General features: G+C 43.4%; 1 protein-coding gene and 1 non-coding gene across 2 annotated transcripts in view; one reads left to right on the top strand and one right to left on the bottom strand.

Moving 5' to 3' along the window:
- Clybl (citramalyl-CoA lyase) overlaps nt 1-18996 on the top strand; it is a 131084-nt gene extending 112088 nt beyond the window's left edge. The window contains exons 8-9 of the mRNA XM_032918160.1: nt 625-749; nt 18708-18996. Coding sequence (XP_032774051.1) covers nt 625-749; nt 18708-18803 — 221 coding nt within the window. The 3' untranslated portion in view covers nt 18804-18996. The remainder of the gene's footprint in view (nt 1-624; nt 750-18707) is intronic.
- Nucleotides 4569-4675, bottom strand: LOC116914190. Its single transcript, XR_004389729.1, has one exon. It is a non-coding gene; the product is annotated as a U6 spliceosomal RNA (small nuclear RNA).
- Nucleotides 18997-20422: the final 1426 nt, after the last annotated feature.

The following is a 20422-nucleotide window of genomic DNA, read 5'->3' as shown; positions in this document are numbered from 1 at the left end:
CTGTAATCTTTTTATTTAAAAACTGTGAAATAGAGTAATCTGGATGCCACAGTATTTAAGTCTGCCTTTTAGTTTACAACTCTGTATGTATTTTCATTAAAATTGACATGTTTACAATAACATACTCAAAAAGAAAATGAAATATATCACTGTAAGGCAGTGTTTGGTATTGATGTGGTCATAACATCTGCTGTGAGCTGAACTTCGACTGTCACTGGTATAGGGGATATAGGAAGCCACACAGCTCTCCCCCAAACAAGCACTAGACAGCTTACACAATTTGAGAGAACTCTCATTCAATTTCACTCTATCTTTAACTCAAAGTAACAGATAACTTGCAGACATTCTCCAGTTAAAATCCAAGCAAAGTAGTTGTTTTAACGAGCTGCCTCATCCAGCCACCTGTAACTAAAGATGGGCGCTTTTCCGAGCTGAGCGGAAGTGCAGTAACTCCCATACTTGTGTTTGTTCTTGTGTGGTTTTCTGGAAAAGCGTGTCTGATTGTAGGTTTTGCTTTGTACGGTTTAGTTCCTCAGCACCCACTCTATGAAGCATCCAGGGATGTCCCCAGCTGGGCGCATCTGGTCTGTCCCCGAGCCTCCCGTGTGGTTTCCCTCTTTGCAGGTAAACAGGTGATCCACCCTAACCAGATTGCAGTGGTACAGGAACAGTTTACTCCAACCCCGGAAAAAATTCGGTGGGCTGAAGAGCTGATTGCTGCCTTCAAAGAACACCAGCAGTTGGGAAAGGTAAATGTTTTGTTAATACCTCGAGTGGTGCTGGAGTTTAAAAAATAGTACGGATAAGAATGGCTTAAGGAAAACTCATCGCGTTTGGCGGGAGAGTTGGGAAATGTGGAACGGAAACAAAATTTATCAATGAGAAAATCGCTGAAGGTAGACGACTATCCCTTTCCCTAAATATCTCACTAATTGGTTCCCCTGTCTCGTTTTATTTATCTTTTTTCATAAGCTGTATTGGCAGTCTTAGAAAAAGCAAAAGCCTTTTTAGGCTCTGCTGTGTCGTCTTCGATGCAGCGCTTGCCCGAGAATAATTTCAGATCAAAGTGGGAGCGCGTTGTAACGAAATAATCACAGTTTGACCACATGGTTCTCGTGGAGAGAAGAAATAAATCTCAAGTTATTTTAATTGGGGGGTGGTGTGGGGGGGTTGTAAAAGAAAAAGTACTAACATCTCCTCTGGTTTAGTCATTTAGGAGTGGGAGGCTGTAGATGGATTTGTTCTGATTTCTGGACCTGAGATTTGGAAAAGAATGGAAGGCAAATTAACACTGAGTACGGTTGTTCTAATTTAGTGCTTCATTGAGCCTGGCGTTTCCCGCTCTGTGGGTTTCTGCTATGTAAATATTGCGGTGGTAATGCACAATCTGTCTCCACTTCGTGCCAGTAACACTTAAATTAGGTGTCGCCTGAAGGAAGATTTGATGCTAGTTGCAGCATTGTTAGTTAATTATCTTAAAGGTTATTTGCAATAATACCGTTTGCCTCTTTTTCAGAGGGATGGGGGGAAGTTGCTTTTATAAATCTGTCCCGGAGTTGTCACGCCTTCCACTCGGAATTACTTAGGAGAGGAAGGATGCTAAAAGATCAGTAGTGAGGTCCTGAATGTTGATTACTCACCCTTGTGAAAATAAATAAATAAAAACACAGCGGAGAAGAAGCGAGGCTGGGTTTTCAGTGGTGGACCTGTGACACCCATGTGAGAAGTGCCCTTTACATGATCCCTGGCAGCAAGGACACCTGGAAATCCCAAGACTTGTACAAATGAGTAACAACATTAAGTAGGTCATTCCCTATAGATGCATGTCCTCAACCCTGACCAGGCATACCCACCTCCCTTTCCCTCTCCCTCCCCCCCCCCCCACAGACTGACCTTTGTACGAATACACATTTAATGTCCGAAGGCAAAATATCTACACGGGAGAGATCCCATTTAGACTATAACAAATTTATGAAAATATGTTTTTTTTCCAATTTCATTTCAATGCTGGCCATCAGAAAACTATGCATTTCACAGAAACATAATTTTAAATTGTAATTGTATTTCACGTTTGTTTCTGTACTTCAATCCCAAATGAAGTTTTGCCAGTAAATGAACACATTTACCTAGAAAGAAAAGCTGTGCCCTCTTTAACTGACACACGCGAATGTCATCATCTCCTTCCCACACACCTGTATGTATTCTGAAACACACACACATACACACACAACATACCACACACACACAGTTACACATATACACACATACATCCGCATACACACACATACACACACTTACACATACACACACATACACACACTTACACATATACACACTTATACATATACACACATACACACACACACCACACACACACCACATCATACACACACATACACACACATATACACACACATATACACACATACACACACAGACACACATACACACACACACACACACATACACACACACAAAATGTATCCTTTCCCTCAATTCTGCCTTATACCAGCTGACTGTGCAAGCAATGAACACATCAAGGCAGTAAACTGAGGCGATGTGTGCTCCCCCGAGATGGCAGACAGATCCAGTGTGGAAAGAAGCACAAGGCTTCACACTGAAACATACCGAAGGTAGATACCTGGCCTTGTGAGCAGATGGAAGAGGTTACCCCCAATTTCAACACCTCCCAAACAAAAATCAGACCAGAAACACTCCCTTCCTTCCTCTTAAGTTTCTGAATAAAGACTACAAGCCCCTCTACCCTCTACCCCCACACATTTTTTTCCATTGTATCTTGAAAATATTATTCCTAGGGAAAACTGCCCAGGCCTTTGATAATGGTGATGTAAATGTTAAATCTGGGCTTTTTCTCCTTTTCATTCTCCGAATAAGAAGTGCCCCTCTTGTTGTTGGGGTATAATTGGGGCGTAAGCTTTCACAACAGTGTGGCGGGCCAGCTTTTCCTGACACAGAAGACGGCATTACCTATTAGGTCATTTCTTTCCTGTCCACTTTGTGGAGGTTTGATTCCAACAGCAAATGGCCCTGGTGCTTTTTGTCCAGCGAGGCTTAAATGACTCAAGTAATGGAGCCTCCGGTGGGGACATATGGTTATTTTATCCAGTTAGCATGATTCTTTCACTGTGCCTATAAACTGCCTGGCCTCAAACATTGGGACTGCAGGTAGGTGCCTTGGGTCTTGAGGGGCTCGTGTGGCTTAAATAGTGTGTGGGTTATTTTGGCAGAGATCTCCTATAAATAAGCTCTCGGTGGTAGGAAGTATAACATACTTCCAATAAACATTTCATCTGCCTTAGTTCAATTGAGTACCATTTATGAAAAATACGAACTCCCGGATATTTTGTCCAAAGCACAGATGACTCCCAAGGATGGGCAATGGGTGGCTAGCATCCTGGTGAGGTGCTCATGAGTTTCCCCGAGGCCCTGTCCCTCTCCTCTGATGAAAATTTCATTTAATTAATTCCTTTAAGTAGAAACAGTCCAAGAAGGCACTATGTTGTTGTCTTGCTTTTCTCCCACCCCCGTCTTCAATTATACCCTTTCTGCTTGGAGACCGAAGTGTGGCCAGAGCTGGCATTTAACACCGGGTCATTTACGTTTTCTGATAGTGGCAATAGGGAAAGGTCCTACCTTTTCTTCCCATCTCTCTAAATGACAGCCTCGGGAAGGCTTATATCAGGAGCAGGTGAGTTGTAGGGGCTCAGACTTTGATCATTCAGTGGTCTTTTCTCTTAGCAGTTCCATGGAAATTAAGTCTGATGCGCTTAGGATGAGTACATGTGAAAAACAATTTGCCCTAGAATAACAATGATATAACTCACCTAGTCAATGACCATCTGACAGGTAGTGGTACTCAAAAGTACCAGAGATAACCAGTTTTACCTGGCACACCATCCCCTTTTAATAAGAACGAAAGCGACAGGCTGAGGTTTGGAAATTTAGCTTGGTTTCTCTTATTAAAGTCTGTTACCAAAAGGTTATTCAGCATGAGTCCTATTCCTGTTTTAATTCCCAGGAAGCAAAATATTTATAATTTTAACCAACATTACTAACCAGACAGATCCTTTCCTCCTCCTGGCAAAACTGTATTCTGAGATACAATCTGCAAATCACTAATTCTTCCACTGCACTTGGTAAAATACGTTAGCTGGGATAAATCATTTTCACATGATCTTCTTTAAAAGTATAAATTATTTTTTTAAATTAACCCATTTATCATTTATATATCTTTTTCTGTTCATCATGGAGAGTTTATAATATCTAGAAACTTTCCATATCAGAACTGGATTTAGTGTTTCCTTAGTGAAGGAATATAGCTTTCTTGTTTTCCTTTCCTTTCCTTTCCTTTCCTTTTTTTTTTTTTTTATTAATATATTATATAAAAGCATATTTGACCCTGTGTACTTTTCACGTCTGAATTATGACGTTGCTGCTAAGGTTTTCCCCCCCTTCATCCCTTGTTAGACGGTAACAGCTCGAGAAACAGCTTGTTGCTTTCTAGAAATGATCACTAATCGAAGAAAGTCTTTTTCCCCCCAACATGTCTAAACACGGAATTCTTCCTGAACTTGCATGCCATCTTTGCAGAAGGGCAAAGTTAATCTTCTCCGTATCTTTCCAATGTCAGCATACGTGCTGCTCAAGGAAGCACAGTCACAGGAAATCTTAACCAAAGAGTTACCACTTTGTTCCAGTGTGAAGGGTATGACGGAATAGCAGATATGTACATATCATTTATGATGAGGTTTCTGCTGTATCTGGCTACAAACCTGAGTTTGATTTCGTTTTCCAGGCAATCTCTTTTTAGTCCCATCATTGCCCTGAGTGCTTCATGTGGATTTGGAAGGATTTTGTTTGAACATTTTTAGTAGTTTTCATTCATTACAGCCGCAAGCTGACTGAACTCTGAGGGGTGGGGGTGTTCGTTCAAGATCTAGGTCCCATTAACAGTGATAAAGGTCAAGACAAGGTCAGTAGTGACGTTACCGCGATAAGTATCACGTAACCGGAACATTCCTATTTCACTCATGAAGGGGCAATAGTGTGGACTAATGAGCTGACATTAATAAACACTTCCTATGCGGGGAACATCAATTACAAGCGATCTCTTATTAACGCGTAAAGGAGTTGGTTCCTTTTCCTCTCGTACTGCCAGCTGTACTAAGTCGCCCCTTCCAAATACAGGAGGCAAGCTTGTTCTCTTAGGTGTGCTCCCAGCTCCGCACCTTTCCCCTATGCTTCCAAGTGCCATTTCCCTTACGCTTCCAAGTGCGGAGGAGCTTTACAAAAAGAAACACTGCTGGATCCAGATGGCTCTCTCGAAGGCTCCCCGAGAGAACTCTGGATAAAAATCTTCGCAGCCAAAAATATTTTTCCCACTCGCTCAAGCGCCAGAAAGCCCACTGCCACGCTTTCACAGAGATCAAACAAACCATCTAAAGATTTGGTTGTTGTCTTTGTCAACGGAAAGAGTTGGGCCACTAAGCGATGACGGTGTGTCCCCGTTCACGCCCAGCCACCCATCCCACCACCCACACAGCCTTTCCCATCTATTTCTGAACAGCAGCAACCCAGTAGCACCCGGTGAATCCGGGTGAAAATGAAAGATTGGGCAGAGATCTACTTCTGAGATTCCGGGTAATTGCTTTTTCCCCTTTGTGTCCCTGTTCGTTCAGAGTTTTCATTGCTGTATGCTATATCAGCTCCGAGAAAAGCCCAGCCGTTAGGAAATCCGAGGGCTCCAAGGAAGACTTTGTGACAGATTTGAGATACACACCAAATTGCAATTTAAAAAAAGGAATGAGAGAGAAACGCATTTAAAGCATGGTTTGTGAGTTTTCCCTACTGCTCATACCTAACTGTGTTGTTTTTAGAGGCAAATGGTGAGTCTAGTATTAAGGGAGAAGAGAATTTTTTGTTTGGTTTGTTTTTGTTTATATTTTCATTTTTTTAAAAATAAGTCATAGGTTTGGTAACTTTTTAAATTACTGGCTTCATCTTTACTATGAAGCTTCAAAACCTACTTTTAAAGATAGTATAATGAAATAGCTTTACATTTCTCCTACATCTAAAAAAAATTAAAAAAAAATATTATTATTGTTGCTGGGTAAATCCCAGAAGTCTCGTTGTCAGACCTAAAACCCCAGAAAGGGTGTAGAAATCACTCACATGCAGGGTCGTTACAAAACCGTGACTGCCATTCTTAAACAAAATAGTACAAGTACGGTTTCTTCTGGATAACAGTAAAAACACAAATAACAGACAGTTTAGGAAAACTTTGTGTTTGTGAGTGTGACGTGCGTCTGTGTTTGGGCCTTGTGCTGGTGTGCATGCTGTCGTGTACGCAGGTGAAGTGAAGGATCAGTATGGGACGTCTGCCTCTCTCCCCGTCTACCTCACTTTTGAGACATGTTCTTTCACTGGAGCCTGGAGCTAGACTAGCTGACCAGCAGAACCCTGGGTCCTCCCAGCTCCATTTTCCCAGCACTTGTGGTGCAGACATGTACCACTGCCTATGGCACCCAGCTTTTTACATGCATGGAATTCAGTTCTTTATGGGAGTGCAGAAAGACTTCACCCACTGAGCCATCTCCTCAGCCCCCAGATAAGAACTTTTTTTTAAAGCATTTCCATTATAATCAAATCTAAATAGGGGTAGATCAGATGTATTACACAGGCACACATCTGATCTTGAACAAAAAAGTAACAAGGAAAGAAGGGACAGCCTCTGGGTGTTCACCCCCCACTTCCCTGCCATCGGATCCCACGTGCTTCAACCCCTTCATTCCTAGTCCTGTCCTGACCTTGTCCATCCACCCTGCCCCGGAAGGCCTCTTGATTGACTAGACATTGGGGTAATATGGCATTTACTGTTGGGCTTTCCATCAGCAACTGCAGCTTATGTTTGACAGGGAATACTGTTCGGTTGATTAGATGGCTACTCAGTCAGTACCCAGGATGACTTCTGGTCCTCGCCTCCAGCTCCAGGCTGGGATTTCAGGAGTTTACCAGCAGCCCTAGTTTTATGTGGTACTAAGGACTGAATCCAGGTTTCCTGTTTGCTAGACAGGCTTTCTGCCAAATGAGTTATCTCTCCAGCTCACCATGAAGTACTAAACTAAATAAAAATATTAATGCATTTAATCACATATGCTGAGGACATAGTGTGAGAGACCCTGTACTCTATCCCTGCACCAGAAAAACACAGAAGGGGGAAGGAGAATCAGGCAGAAATGGAATAGCCACTATGGAGTTGCTGAAACACTAGCAAATTATGCCCCGACAATGGGTGAATTTTGTGGTGTGCAAATCATTTAGTAAAGCCACTTTGAGGAAAAAAAAACAACAACTAAGGAACTATAACCACAAGATTGAATTCCCCAGCAAATTTAGAAACTCAGAGAAATCCTTAGTAAATAGCTTTTTGTGTTGCCTGATTTTCCTGATCCAAAGTATTTGGAACAAAGGCCTATCTCCTGTTGGGTCATTCTCCTGAGTATTTTTGAGGTAACTCTCGTTACCTGCCTAGCAGAGGCTCGGAGGACAGCTTTTTAAACAGAAATTGAGTCTCCCTTACACTTTGTAAAGATGGCTCTGGTCCACTGAGACCTCTATCTGCACAGACTGGTCACAGATCAAGAGGATCTCAGAGGTTCACCTCAGCTCTCCTGTTCATTTGAGTCAACCTTTCCAGCCTGGTATCCTCGAAAGCTGTGAGTTAATCTTACTGAGAATGACACGTACGTGTCTTTCATTTGTTGGATAGAGTGAGAGCTAAGCAATTTTATGCTTCCTCTTTACAAAATTGATTGTGAGCACTATCCCTTCCTTATCCTCTGACTTCTCCCTTTTCACATTCTGCAAATTCACCCAGTTTTTGTAGACACTTCTGACCATTTGTTCTGATTCTGGACATTTAGTGAGCATTTTCTCTACCTTTCTAAATTATTGAAAACCTATTTGTCTTTGTCAGATAGCACTCCCGAATCTAGTTTCTTTTCTTTTTTTAAATTCTTATTTGTTTTATGTGTATGGTTATTTTGTCTGCATTATGTCTGCACACCAGAAGAAGGGACAGTTATAGACAGTTGTGAGCTGCCCTGTGGGTGCTGTGAGTTGAACCCATGACCTCTGGAAAAGCAGCCAGTACTCTTAACCACTGAGCCCTTGAATCTAGTTTCTTAAAGAGACAATTGTGTTTACAACCTGTGGGGGTTTAGGGAGGAAAGGGAGTTCAGTATGTATCTAACTTTACTGCTATTGTCAATGCTAATGCCTCTCAAAAGGTTAAAGCCACTCTGAAATCTAACCCAGTTAGATTTGTGTTCTCCATTGCCATACTCTCGTTGGCCATGCCAGGGAGACAGACAGCTCAGGGTGTAAAGGTCCTTGCCTCCAAGCTTGACAAGCTGAGTTCAGTTCCCTACGATACACACAGAAGATGGAGAGAACTGATCTCTGAAAATTGTACCCTATCTCCCCGTGTGCACTGTGGTAGTCTCATGCCCCGCACCCCCAAATAAATTGTAAAATGTTTTTGTAAAGATGTATTCGGCTAACAATATCAGTAGCAGCATGACTAGCTATGGGATGGCCATAATCTTGGTGACCGTGACCCTCGTGGTACAATAACAATTGGAGTATCGATACTTGTATTTTGGTGGTGGTAGACCTGTCACTGCAGAGGTGATTCAGGGGCAGTGGTGATACCAGTAACAGTTCTCATTGACAGAGAGCCTGTAGGGCCATTACATGCTTTCTTTAATCTTTAAAACCTTGTGGGCAGGTTTGATCGTCTTAGAGATGAGGAATGGAGTCTGGAAAGGTACCTGCACTTGTGGAGGACAACCCCTAGGACAGTGTCTCTTCCCTGTCCTGATGCTGTGACCCTTTAACACAGTTCTTCATGTTGTGGGGACCCCCAACCATACAATTATTTCGTAGCTACTTCATAACTGTAATTTTGCTGCTATCATGAATCATAATGTAAATATCTGATACGCAGGGTACCTGCTATGTGAACCACCAAAGGGGTCTCAACCCACAGATTGAGAACTACTGCCCTAGCGGGACTCTAGCACACATGGTTCCCAGTAACCTCTCAGGCCAGGCCTGACTAGAGCTGAATAGCAACCACAAAAAAGCTTGTGTTCTGTTCCACACCAATGGCTCTGTGTATGGGTTCTAAAAGCCCTGGAGCTTAGGAAGGTATAAGGAAGGAGTGGAAGGCTAGAAGGGCTTTCTCTAAACTTTAACTTAGAAAAATTGTGGGAACTGAACTCTCACATCCTCTCTGAGCTTGGCTTTGAGCAGGAGCTGAAGACCTAACAGGTTGCCACCACCCAGGTTCCCCTCCATTTCCAGTCAGGTGTACAGGTCACTCTCTTCAGATCTGTTACATGCTTATAATCATGTAATGGCTTGCTTGTCAAAGGCCAGGTGGAATGTGCTTTGTGGTCCATGTGGGTCCTTTGGAGATATATTAGTATCTGAAAATTACCTGACGATGGAAGTAAATGATTGCTGGATTAAAATTTAAAATACTCTTAAATATCCATCAAATTATCACTATAAATTGAAATGTTAAAACAAAAAACAGGTCATGCTCTCTTACTTCCTATGCCTCCAGTAAATACCATTTTACTTTTTTTTTTTTTTTTAATGTTGTTTTGAAACAGGGTTTCCCTGTGTAACCAAGGCTATCCTGGAACTCTCTCTTCTTTGTAGACCATGCTAACCTCAAACTCACAGAAATCTGAATGCCTCTGCCTCTCCAGTACTAGAATTTAAGTCACACACCACACCTGGCTACATGATGATTTTTAAAACATATGTCACAAAACAAAGGGGTACTTGAGTATCAAATGTCCCCCTCTTATATTCCTTTTAGCAAACTATTGTGGTTCTTTTAAAAACTTAAGATATCACTGGGGTATTGCATTGTTACATTTTGGTGTTTCTGCTACAGTATTGTTACATTTTGGTGTTTCTGCTACAGTATTGTTACATTTTGGTTTTCTGCTCCAGTATTGTTACCTTTTGGTTTTCTGCTACAGTACTTAAGGATTATGAGTGAAAAACTCAATCCCAACATGGCACAGTTCACATTTTCCCAATTTTGTTGTTAAATTTGTGTTTTGACATAGCTTCCACTTGGCATTTATTTTTATTATTTTCAGCTTTCTCTTAATACTATCTCTGAAATAACAGTACAGGTAAACTAGTCTTTAAAATTAAAATGTAAATATATAGTGTGTAAAATAAATATACATTAAATGTTCAACTTTTTCTGAAGGCCTCAGGCAGGTGCTATCCTCCTTAGTCACACATTGGGTTCACCAACTAGGAGCAGTTGAGAGTTGGAGGAAAGGCTTAGATTCTAGCCCTATTCTTTTCTCCTTGTCACATGTTTCTTAAGATGGTGAACTGACCTAGAAGCTTAGGTTTCGTTTTGATCTCTAAAGCTAAAATGAGGCCTCAATGGAGAGATGCACTTGCCGTGGAAGCTGGTGACCCCAGCGACCTCCAGGACCTGTTATGGAAAGAAGCAACTGCAGGAGTTGTCTCTAACCTCCACACAGGTTTTTTATGCATGTGTGCATACACTGATGCCTCCATCACACTATCAATGATAACTTATCTTTGAAAATAGGGATGAGGAGGTTGAAGCAGAGGTTTGTCCCAAGTCTGAGGCCAGCCTGGGCTATATAGTAAACTCCAGGCTAACCTGATCTATATAGAAAGACCTTGTCTCAAATACAGAAACTATTTTGTAAAGGTTTAAAAATACAATCAACTTGGTGTGGTGGTACACACCTTCAATCCCAGCGCTCAGGAGGCAGAGGCAGATAGATCTCTCTGACTTTAAGGCCAGTCTGACCTACATAGTGAGTTCTAGGACAGCCAGGGCTACACAAAGAAACCCTGTCTTGACAAAACAGAAACAAATTAAAAAGACAAAACTAAGACTACCTGTTCCTCCAATCTCTCACCTGCTTGAACTGCCCTTTTCTGACCCTGTCTTCTCTCTGCACAACATGCCTTCTCACACCACAAATATGACTAACTTGATTTCCCTTGAATGGTTAAGTCACTCTCACTAGTTACCATGAACTCAGCTCACATTACAGTTTTGAGGTCAGCCATTGTATCTTGCTGGAGACTTGGGTATTGGTCAACTCACCAGTAAATGTTACCAAACCTGGAAAGGATCAAGGGTATGAAAAGATTCTTGCAGTTAAATGTCTAATTATCACCCAGCTCTGAGTTCCACTGGGAACTAACTGCCCTGAGCCCTGGTCACTCTTTTCCTGCCCTCACCTGGCTTTTACTGAGCCCCCCTGCTGAATGCTCTTCCAATGTTGTACCTGCCTTGCACTGTATTTTATCATTACTAGAGATGATTGTTTAATGCATTTTCCTGCACTAGGTGAATACTTCATGGGGTCAGGGACATATCACTGTGTTCCCACCTAACTACACCCACATATACAAGCATGTTATAGGCTTCAACAACATTAAATGGTAAAGAATCTAAAGAGTTGTGAGCCAGGGTCCCACACAATTTGATAGGGTGGATGACAAGATTCCAGGTCCCTGGGACCAATTGGTATGGACCCTTACTGCATATGTCAGAGTGACTTATGGACCCACCAATCATGTACAGTAGCAAAACTTACTCAGAAAATCACATTTGAGGTCCAAAAAGAAAGAAAAAAATGAAGGCCCAGTCACAACCAGGAAAACTGTAGTTTCTCCTTATTCCATTAAACCCTTATTGCTCCCCACATCTGCCCTCTTCCCTCCCTCCCCTCCTTCATTTCTATGCCTCAATGTTCTAGCGTTTACAAGCTAGGCCAATATTCTAACATGGACTCATAACCTTCAGACATTCTTCAGTGTCTCTTGTCATTGTCTGCAGGGGGCATCGTTTAGGTGCATGGTTTGAGAAGTCCCAGGTCCTAGGTAAGTGACCTAACCCTCAAGAGGCTCCCAACCTAGTGAAAAGGACAGCCAGAAGCCAGTGATGACAGATAAGGAGGGCAGACAAGACCCACTGCAGCAGTTCTACACGGAAGGACAGGTGATGACCAAGGAAGTTGAATAAATAACTCCACTGGGACGTCATCTTTAGACACTTTGAAGCATCAGGAGTTTGTCGGGTACAGGAAATCACCTCGGAATGAGAACAGAGGTGCTGAGGTGGGGGCCAGGTTGTAGAGTCCCTACTAGGGAGGTGATGCTTGGCTCAGTGAGTCCCAGGGCAGTCAAAGACTTAAGCACGTGAACTCACCTACTTCAAATGCAGTAGTCAGACCGCGGCGGGGGACCCCCTCTTAATGAGATTCCCTACTTAGCAGCAAAAGAACCACAGCACCCAAACTCCTATGCTAAAGTGAACATCACAATCAAATTGTCCAAGAATTCTGCCAGTGAAATGGCTGAAAGATGGGAAAGAAAGGGGAGGGAGTGTTGGGTAGGCAGTTACCAAAAGCTGGGTATGTGGCACACCTTTATTGCTAGGGCTGAGGCGGTACGGATCGCCAGGCTGATTCACCACACTCCAGGCCGTCTCAAAAACTCAGGTGGAAAGCAGTTTAGGGAGACTCCCAAGGTTGACCTCAGGCCTACTCAAAGCCAATATCTGACCTGGACACCTGACACTCAGTGACCAACATTGACAAGGCATAGGCAGCAAGATACCCAGTGAGTAAATGCATCCCTTCCGAGCCTGATGGCCTGAGTGTGAGCCTTGGGACCCACACGGGTCAAAGAGAACACTGGTTCCAAGGCGTCCTCTGACTGCCATGCGTGTGCCACGTAAACCCCCGAATGTAAAAATATTTTTAAAGAAAAGTACTAGGAATTCACTGGAAACAATTGTCTGAGCAAAAGGCCCAGTGTCATGTTGGGAGTCTGTGTGACCTTAAGAAGCAGGTACTGAGGGAGAGCTCTCTGCACACGGCACCACCCCCATCTGCAGGTTCCAGAGAACACCCTCAAACAAGGGATAGTATCCACTTGAGCTGGGTGTGCAGCTCCCTATCAGAGGACTCGCCTTGAATGTGGGAGACCTGAGTTCCACCCTGGTAATGAGATGAAGAAGAATTTGTAGTAGTGTCAGCTCCTGGCAAACTGGCCTTTTGGTGCTCTAGAGGAGGAAAAACAAACGACTTCAGGTTCTAAATGCCGGAAACCGTGACCCTATGTGCCTATCATCACCAGGAATGAGTTTAGTGTCCCAAAATCTAAAGCCTGCGTCAGTGTCTCCCTCTTCCCCCATACAGATGACAGGAGCTCCAATATGTTGTTCCTCACTTCCAGGAGTCTGAGTCTCAGACCTATAGACAACAAGCAGTGCCCATGCACTGACCAGGGATCTTCAATGACAAATGACACAATTGGTCGCTGTAGAATGAAAACTTATAGGGCTTGAGCCCTGGGGCAACTGTCATGGAGTGTATGTAGTGTGTGCTGAGTGCACAGCCTCATATCTATGGAAGTTAGCATGTGGTAAGGAAGATGCTGACTGGGAAAAGCCAATACAGTCACAGATCTCCTCTGTCCTGAGGCAGCTGCCACTCTTCTTCCTTGCTGCTCTCACAACTGGAAGATCTTAAAAGTCCAGGGGTGGAGTCTTCCCCTCCTCTCTTAAGTGGTTCCCAAAGGCCTGGCACAGTCTGCTCTATTCAGTGGATGATGACCAGTGAATGACGACTAGCCTAAGAAATGTCCATTACTAAGCACTGTGGGGACACTCTGCAAAAGATCGCAGAGGCCCCAGTGGTCTTACGAGTTGTAAGTATATACTTGTAACTTGGCCTTCAACTTCTACTCAGAGCAGCGAAAGCACAAGGTCATAGACTTAAGTGTGCGGTGGAATCGTGAGGCGATTTCTGGCCAGCCTCCAGGCTTTCTTGCCTCTAACTCTGTTGGACTGAACTTGTAATCTGCGATTTAACACACTCCCTTCCAACACAAATAACACAGCTGAATGAGACTAGTTATTTGTATTGGAGTCTGATTCAGCTAACCACAAGACATGCTCAGCACATTTTTAATCCAAAAGCTTTTGAGAACACACAGGATTTGAATCAGATGAACATGTTTGAGAATAGAGAGGTGGCTTAGCGGTTAAGCGTATGTACTACTGCTGTTCTAGAAAACCTGAGTTCTGGTTCCCAGCACCCACATCATGCAGTTCAGCTATAACTCTAGCTTCAAAGGATCCAACACTGTCTTCTGGACTCCATAGGCACCAGTAGTCCCATGCACATACCCACACACAGATGCACACATATATATGTAATATAAATAAGATAAATCTTTAGAAAACAAACATGGAGCTAGGTGGTGGTAGCACATGCCTTTACACCCAGCACTCACAAGGCAGAAACAGGTGGATCTCTGAGTTTGAGGCCAGCCTGGTCTACAGAGCGAGTTCTAGGATAGCTATGGCTACATAGAGAAACCCTGTCTTCAAATACACACATACACACACACACACACACACACACACACACACACACACACACACAGAGAGAGAGAGAGAGAGAGACAGAGAGAGACAGAGACAGAGACAGAGACAGAGACAGAGAAACACAAGCGTTTTTTTCCCATTATACCCTGATGAGCTGAGGAATGGACTTGCTCCAGGTTTGTAAGTTATAGGATGAGAATGGATAAGGTCATAGGAACAGAAGGGAAAATGGCGGTGTGGCAGAAGCAGGGTAGCAGGAACAAAGGGGAGTTGCTTGCTTGATACAGTGTAGGTTTTGCAACATAGAACAGTCTGGAGCTTTATTGCACAGTACAGTGGGTGTTGGTAATGGCTACATATATGAGTATACTATAGCGTCTTCAGCCACACCAGAAGAAGGCATCAGATTTCATTTTAGATGGTTGTGAGCCACCATGTAGTTGCTGGGAATTGAACTTAGGACCTCTAAGAAGTGCAGTCAGTGCTCTTAACCACTGAGCCATCTCTCCAGCCCCAGACACCCATTTTTAGAGTCCATGTTTTCTACTGAAATGAAAAAGACTTTTGTGCGTTTGTGCAGCTGCACATGAAGGCCAGAGATCACTGACAGGTTTCCTCGCTTGCTGACCACCTTTGTTTTTGAGACAGAGTACCTCCCTGATCCTGGAATACAGTGAACCAATTCAGCTAGCCTCGCTGGCCAGCCTGCCCAAGGACCCTTCCATCTCTGCTTCCCCATCACTGGATTGCAAAAGTACATGTGTTAGCCTTTGAACCGAGTCTTGGAGATTGTGCTCAAGACCTTACCTCCTGCTTATGAAACAAACGCTTTATTGACAGCCTCTTTCTCAGCCTCCTAGACAGATTTTTCATGGGGTGAATGATAGCATCTATACCTATGTGTGGTTGTGGGCAATATACATGAAACAATGTATATAAAGTTCCAGCCATGCACTCCGAGGTTAGTAACCGTTCAAAACATTGTAGCTGTTACTGTCAACGTGGTTCTCCAAGTATTTGGTTACAAGGGCGGTACTGTTTAAAGGAATTCTAAAAGGATTGCTTTTATGTGTCTGAACGTTTGCCTCCGTGTATATATGTGCATCCTGGCACATACAGAGTCTCTAGATCCCCTGGAACTAGGGTGACAAACAGTTATGAACCCTGATGTGGGTACTGGAAATCGAACTGTCCTTAGCAGGAGCAGCTCTTAACCATTGCACAGACTCTCCAGCTCCTTAAAGGCATCTTAAAAGTATAACCCAAATCTTCAGGCAGTTCCTTGCATTTTTTGAGATGGAATGTCAGTTTTCCAAAAAAAAAAAAAAAAAAAAAAAAAAAAAAGCATCAGCCAGTAAAACGAAAACTCCTCCAGCATCTGCAAACTATCCTCCAAACTCCAGGCAGCTTCTCGACAAGTTACGTTCTTAAGAACTAGTCTTAACCACCAGACTGTTTGCATTTCCAGATAAATCTATACAGTAAGAGAAACAGAAGGCATGTATGAGTTGATGTATGAAGACGTGGATATTTATGCCAGATCCTCTAATTCTGAACGCTGAGGTCTCAATTTACAGAGATAAGGAAACAGAACAGCAGGCTGGAGAGATGGCTCAGTGGTTAAGAGCACTGGCTGCTCTTCCAGAGGTCCTGAGTTCAAATCCCAGCTACCACATGGTGGCTCACGACCATCCGTAATGTGATCCAATGCCCTTTTCTGGTGTGTCTGAAGACAGCTACAGTGTATATAATAAATAAATAAATCTTGGGGGGGGAGGAAACAGAACAGCAACGATAAATCTTGTTTTCCACATTTAAGAAAATCAAGCTCTATCTGCCCCTAAACACACACAAAGAAATGTTCTGTCCAGGTCTTAAAAAGCAGCTGGGAGTAGTTCTCATCTCTGATTTGCTTGTGGAAGTCCACACAGCTTCAGGAGACAAAGCCTGAACCCAGACAGATCACCCAGGGCTTATCAACTTTGTGGGTGGTGGTTTTTGGGGGGAAGGGGTGGTGTTTGTTCTTTGTGGGTTTTTGTTGTTGTTGGTTTTGTTTTTTAAAACCTCATGGTGCATCTACGCTGACTTTCTCTCGATAGCCTATTGCTTAAACCTTGGAAGGACAGATGCCCTGTTTTACAGGGGCTATATTCCATGGATGTAGGCTGGTAACCAAGAGGCCTTTGCAACTCCTCACTCATTCCAGAGGGAAAACTAGAAGATTGCCTTGTAAAACAGCATGGGATTCACCCCCTGATCTACACGGAATGCTAACTTGGGGAACCTCCCCACCCAGATCTTAAAATTCATCATGATCCTAGATGGCCCAAATTAGCTGTAGGCTATATGGAATGGGCCAATTGAAGGATATGAAAAGAGAGGGGACCAGAGGAAGTGACCCAAATACAGGACTTTAGGTCACACAGGTGTGCCTAGGGGTTGGATTCATCATTCGAAAAGGATCAGGTGTTCCTAGGAAAAACTCTGGCTATATATGCTTTTAAATCTACCTTATCTAGAAATAAAATCTGAGCACATTCATCAAGGATTCTCCGCCATGGCATTTTGTTGATTTCTTCCTGTGAGTGTGCTATCTATGCCTATTCCATAGCACTCATGGTAGCTCCCAGAACACCCATCTCAAGTCCTATGTAAGGCCAGCAAGTACAGTAGTGACCATCAACAAGCTGTCCTTTATCTATGTGATGGGAAATGAGCTGTGCTCTATATAAATGAACCATCAAGGGCTAGGGTGTCTCAGCCTCCTCCAGATCTCCAAGAAGCACCTACCTACCTGTTCTTTCTCTCAGGGCCACATCCAGGTAAAATGAAGGAGCAAGAAGTGATTAGCCGTGGCCTGAGGTGTGGCTCAGTGATAGAGCCATGGCCTAGAAAGGTCCAAGTTTCATCTCCAGCCCTTCAAAAATAAAATATATTTTAAAAACCTATTGGAAAACCGGGGGATGATGGCACAAGCCTTTAATCCCAGCTCTCAGGAGGCAGAGGCAGGCAGAGTTCTACGACTTCAAAGCCAGCCTGGTCTACATAGCAAGTTCCAGGGTGGACTGACATGAGACTCTGTCTCGAAAACAATAAGGAGATTGGAGGTGCATGGGACTAGATATGGTGGCTCACACCTGTAACTCCAGCACTTGGAAGACTGAAGCCGGAGGATTGCCTTGAAGAGTAGCCTACGTTATAGAGGAACAGAAACAAAAACAAGAACACAAATAACGGGGTTGGGGATTTAGCTCAGTGGTAGAGTGCTTGCCTAGCAAGCGCAAGGCCCTGGGTTCGGTCCCCAGCTCCGAAAAAAAGAAAAAGAAAAAAAAAACAAAAAAACAAACAAAAATAACAAAAACAAAAAATCCACAAATAACTCGGCATTAATTTGGGATGGGGGCCTGTTACCTTCTGTCAGTCGAATTTCCCCTCTCAATTCCAGGGAAGGCTCGAAGCTGGGAGACTCAGTGTTACCCATAACTCTAACCCTTCCCAGTCATGTTACTTTAAAAGATCATTACCATGGACCCCAGTGTCCTAACCCAGAATGGGATCCACATCACATGCCAGTCTAAACGAGTGTTTGAGGAAGGCTTAAGAAATAGAGAATCTGTAAAATGGGGCAAAGAAGGGTTGGGGAGGCAGAGACGCCTCCCAGTTTGGTCAACAAAGAATGTCTTCTTTGTCCTTGGCTTGGATGTCCCAGCAGCATGTTCTCTCTGCTCCTATTTTCTCATTACCCTGGAGTAACACCTTCACTATGTCTGGCAAGAAGGAAGCATTTGTTACTAACCTGATAATGCACTTTTCACAGCATATTACTGCCTCAGAATCCCACACAATATCTTAAATGAAGTAAGGAAGTATTTAAGTTTTTCTTCCACACTTGTTTTCCATTTGATTTTTCAAGGGTGAAATGAACAGTTTACCATGTTTTGTGTTTGCTATGGTCTCTCTCTCTCTCCTTCCTCTCTCTCTTCTGTTAAAACGCTGAAGGATTTTTCCCCCTCCCCACCTCTGTAGGAGGATAAAAAGAAATCTTTCCCCTGCAATTTGCTCTGATTTTTCTCAAAAGTTGGGCAGGAAAGTCAGCATAACTCAGGTGGGATCTAAAATGTTCCCGTGGCATGAGAGTGTGCACAAGAAAGGAAGCCTATAATTTGCGAGCATTCTTTCAGGAAGTTTGTATTCTGTTTTCCAGGGAGCCTTTACTTTCCAAGGAAGTATGATCGACATGCCATTACTGAAGCAGGCCCAGAACATTGTTACGCTTGCCACATCCATCAAGGAAAAATGATCTGTTAAATGAAGCCCTCCTCAGGCGGGCTGAATGGATACCGTGGGCTTCTTAAAGACAAACCACAGTACCCAGGGCAGCTTGCTAGCACGCCGGATCGGGACCTCATTTCACGTTAGTCACAACGCCCCCCTCCCCTTGCATCTTACTGACCCGATATTCTAAAAATAAACGTTCTTCCCTTGGAATCTAAGCTCATGGTTTTACTATTGTCTATTAATGTGTTATAAATACCGGTTTATTATTTCACAGGGAGATAGACATGGGAGGAAATATAGGTGGGAAGAAGTTAAGTCCTTGGCGAAACATATTCTGATGTGTTCTGGAATGTTCCTCATTCTTCCTTTATTAGGAAATATTTCCGATACTGTTCATTTGCACAGAGGATACCACAGATAAATTTAAGGCTGGGCTTTTTTTTTTTTTTTAAATAATATCAAAATGGAGGTTTTAGCAGTTTTATGAATTATCAGATAAAACAACAGAATGACATTAAAAAGGTCGTTTTAGGTATTATATTGGCTTGTAAAAGCTTCTAAAGAATCAACTTTCAGAACTGATTTCTGGAGAAGCCATTGTCCCCCAAAGGCTTCATCCATATGGTGATCCCGAAAGCTCTCATCTTGGGTGAATACCCGGGGTCAACAGTTACTGACAATTAAAAAAAAATCAATGCAGGCGAAACAAGACCGTCCATTCTCCCCCTTTGTCTTCTTGCTTAACTGTTCACCACCGAGGCCATTTCCCCCCCCTCCCCCCCTGTAAACGTAGGGCTAGGATGGGACTCTCAGCCATAAACTTGTATCGTCCGGAGGACACAAAGCCACGGGGCTGGTGCATATGGCCCCCTGCAAGATTTGCATCCCATTAGAGATGAGGCTGTGGGTCATATGGGTGGTGTGGTTAACGGGCTTAGTGAAGCTGTTTTGAAGAGGTTAACCCAGCTTGTAGGAAGGATAAACAAACATAACAAACAGCCATTGTTCCCTATTCAGCCTCTACTCTCATACTGAAGGCGAAAGGGTATTGAAGCCTCCGAGGATCAACTTGTGCGTGCCAGAGGACGCCAATGAAGTTTGAAACACCAACAAGCAGAGATTTTGTTTCTCTTCCTCATTAAATCATGAGCTTTTGTGCGGAGAATCTGAACCACTGTTCTTTAAGAAATTAGCAGAATGGGAAGTTAAAAACTCCACACCAACCTTTTCATGACCTACTCAGCAGCGTGGCCGCTCCTCTTAGACAGACACCGCAGGGGAAGGCTGTTCTGTTTATTTAAGTTTGTAAATAGAAAACAGTTGTTTTCTAGTTTCATTTTTTTTTCTCCTCCTCCTAGGCCCTTTTGGTGGGTTCTCTTCATGGCCCCTGGCGCGTGCCCCATCCTGGGCTCTACTTCTCACCCTGATCAGTTCAGTTCCTACAGAAAGCCCTAGGAGGTAGATGCCACCTCATCGCGCCAATGCCAGGTCAGAAACCACGGTTACCACGGCCACTATGCATCCCAGTGTGGGGTAGGATGGAGAAAAACCACACTCTGACTAGCATGAGGCCATTGATGCTTCAGGACAGCGGGCAGGGGCATTCTGGGTAAGAAATATTCAGGTCCCAGGCTACATGTA

The sequence above is a fragment of the Rattus rattus genome, chromosome 12 (assembly GCF_011064425.1).
Source record: "Rattus rattus isolate New Zealand chromosome 12, Rrattus_CSIRO_v1, whole genome shotgun sequence".
In the NCBI taxonomy this organism is placed as follows: domain Eukaryota; kingdom Metazoa; phylum Chordata; class Mammalia; order Rodentia; family Muridae; genus Rattus; species Rattus rattus.
This window is presented reverse-complemented; position numbering and strand designations above follow the sequence as displayed.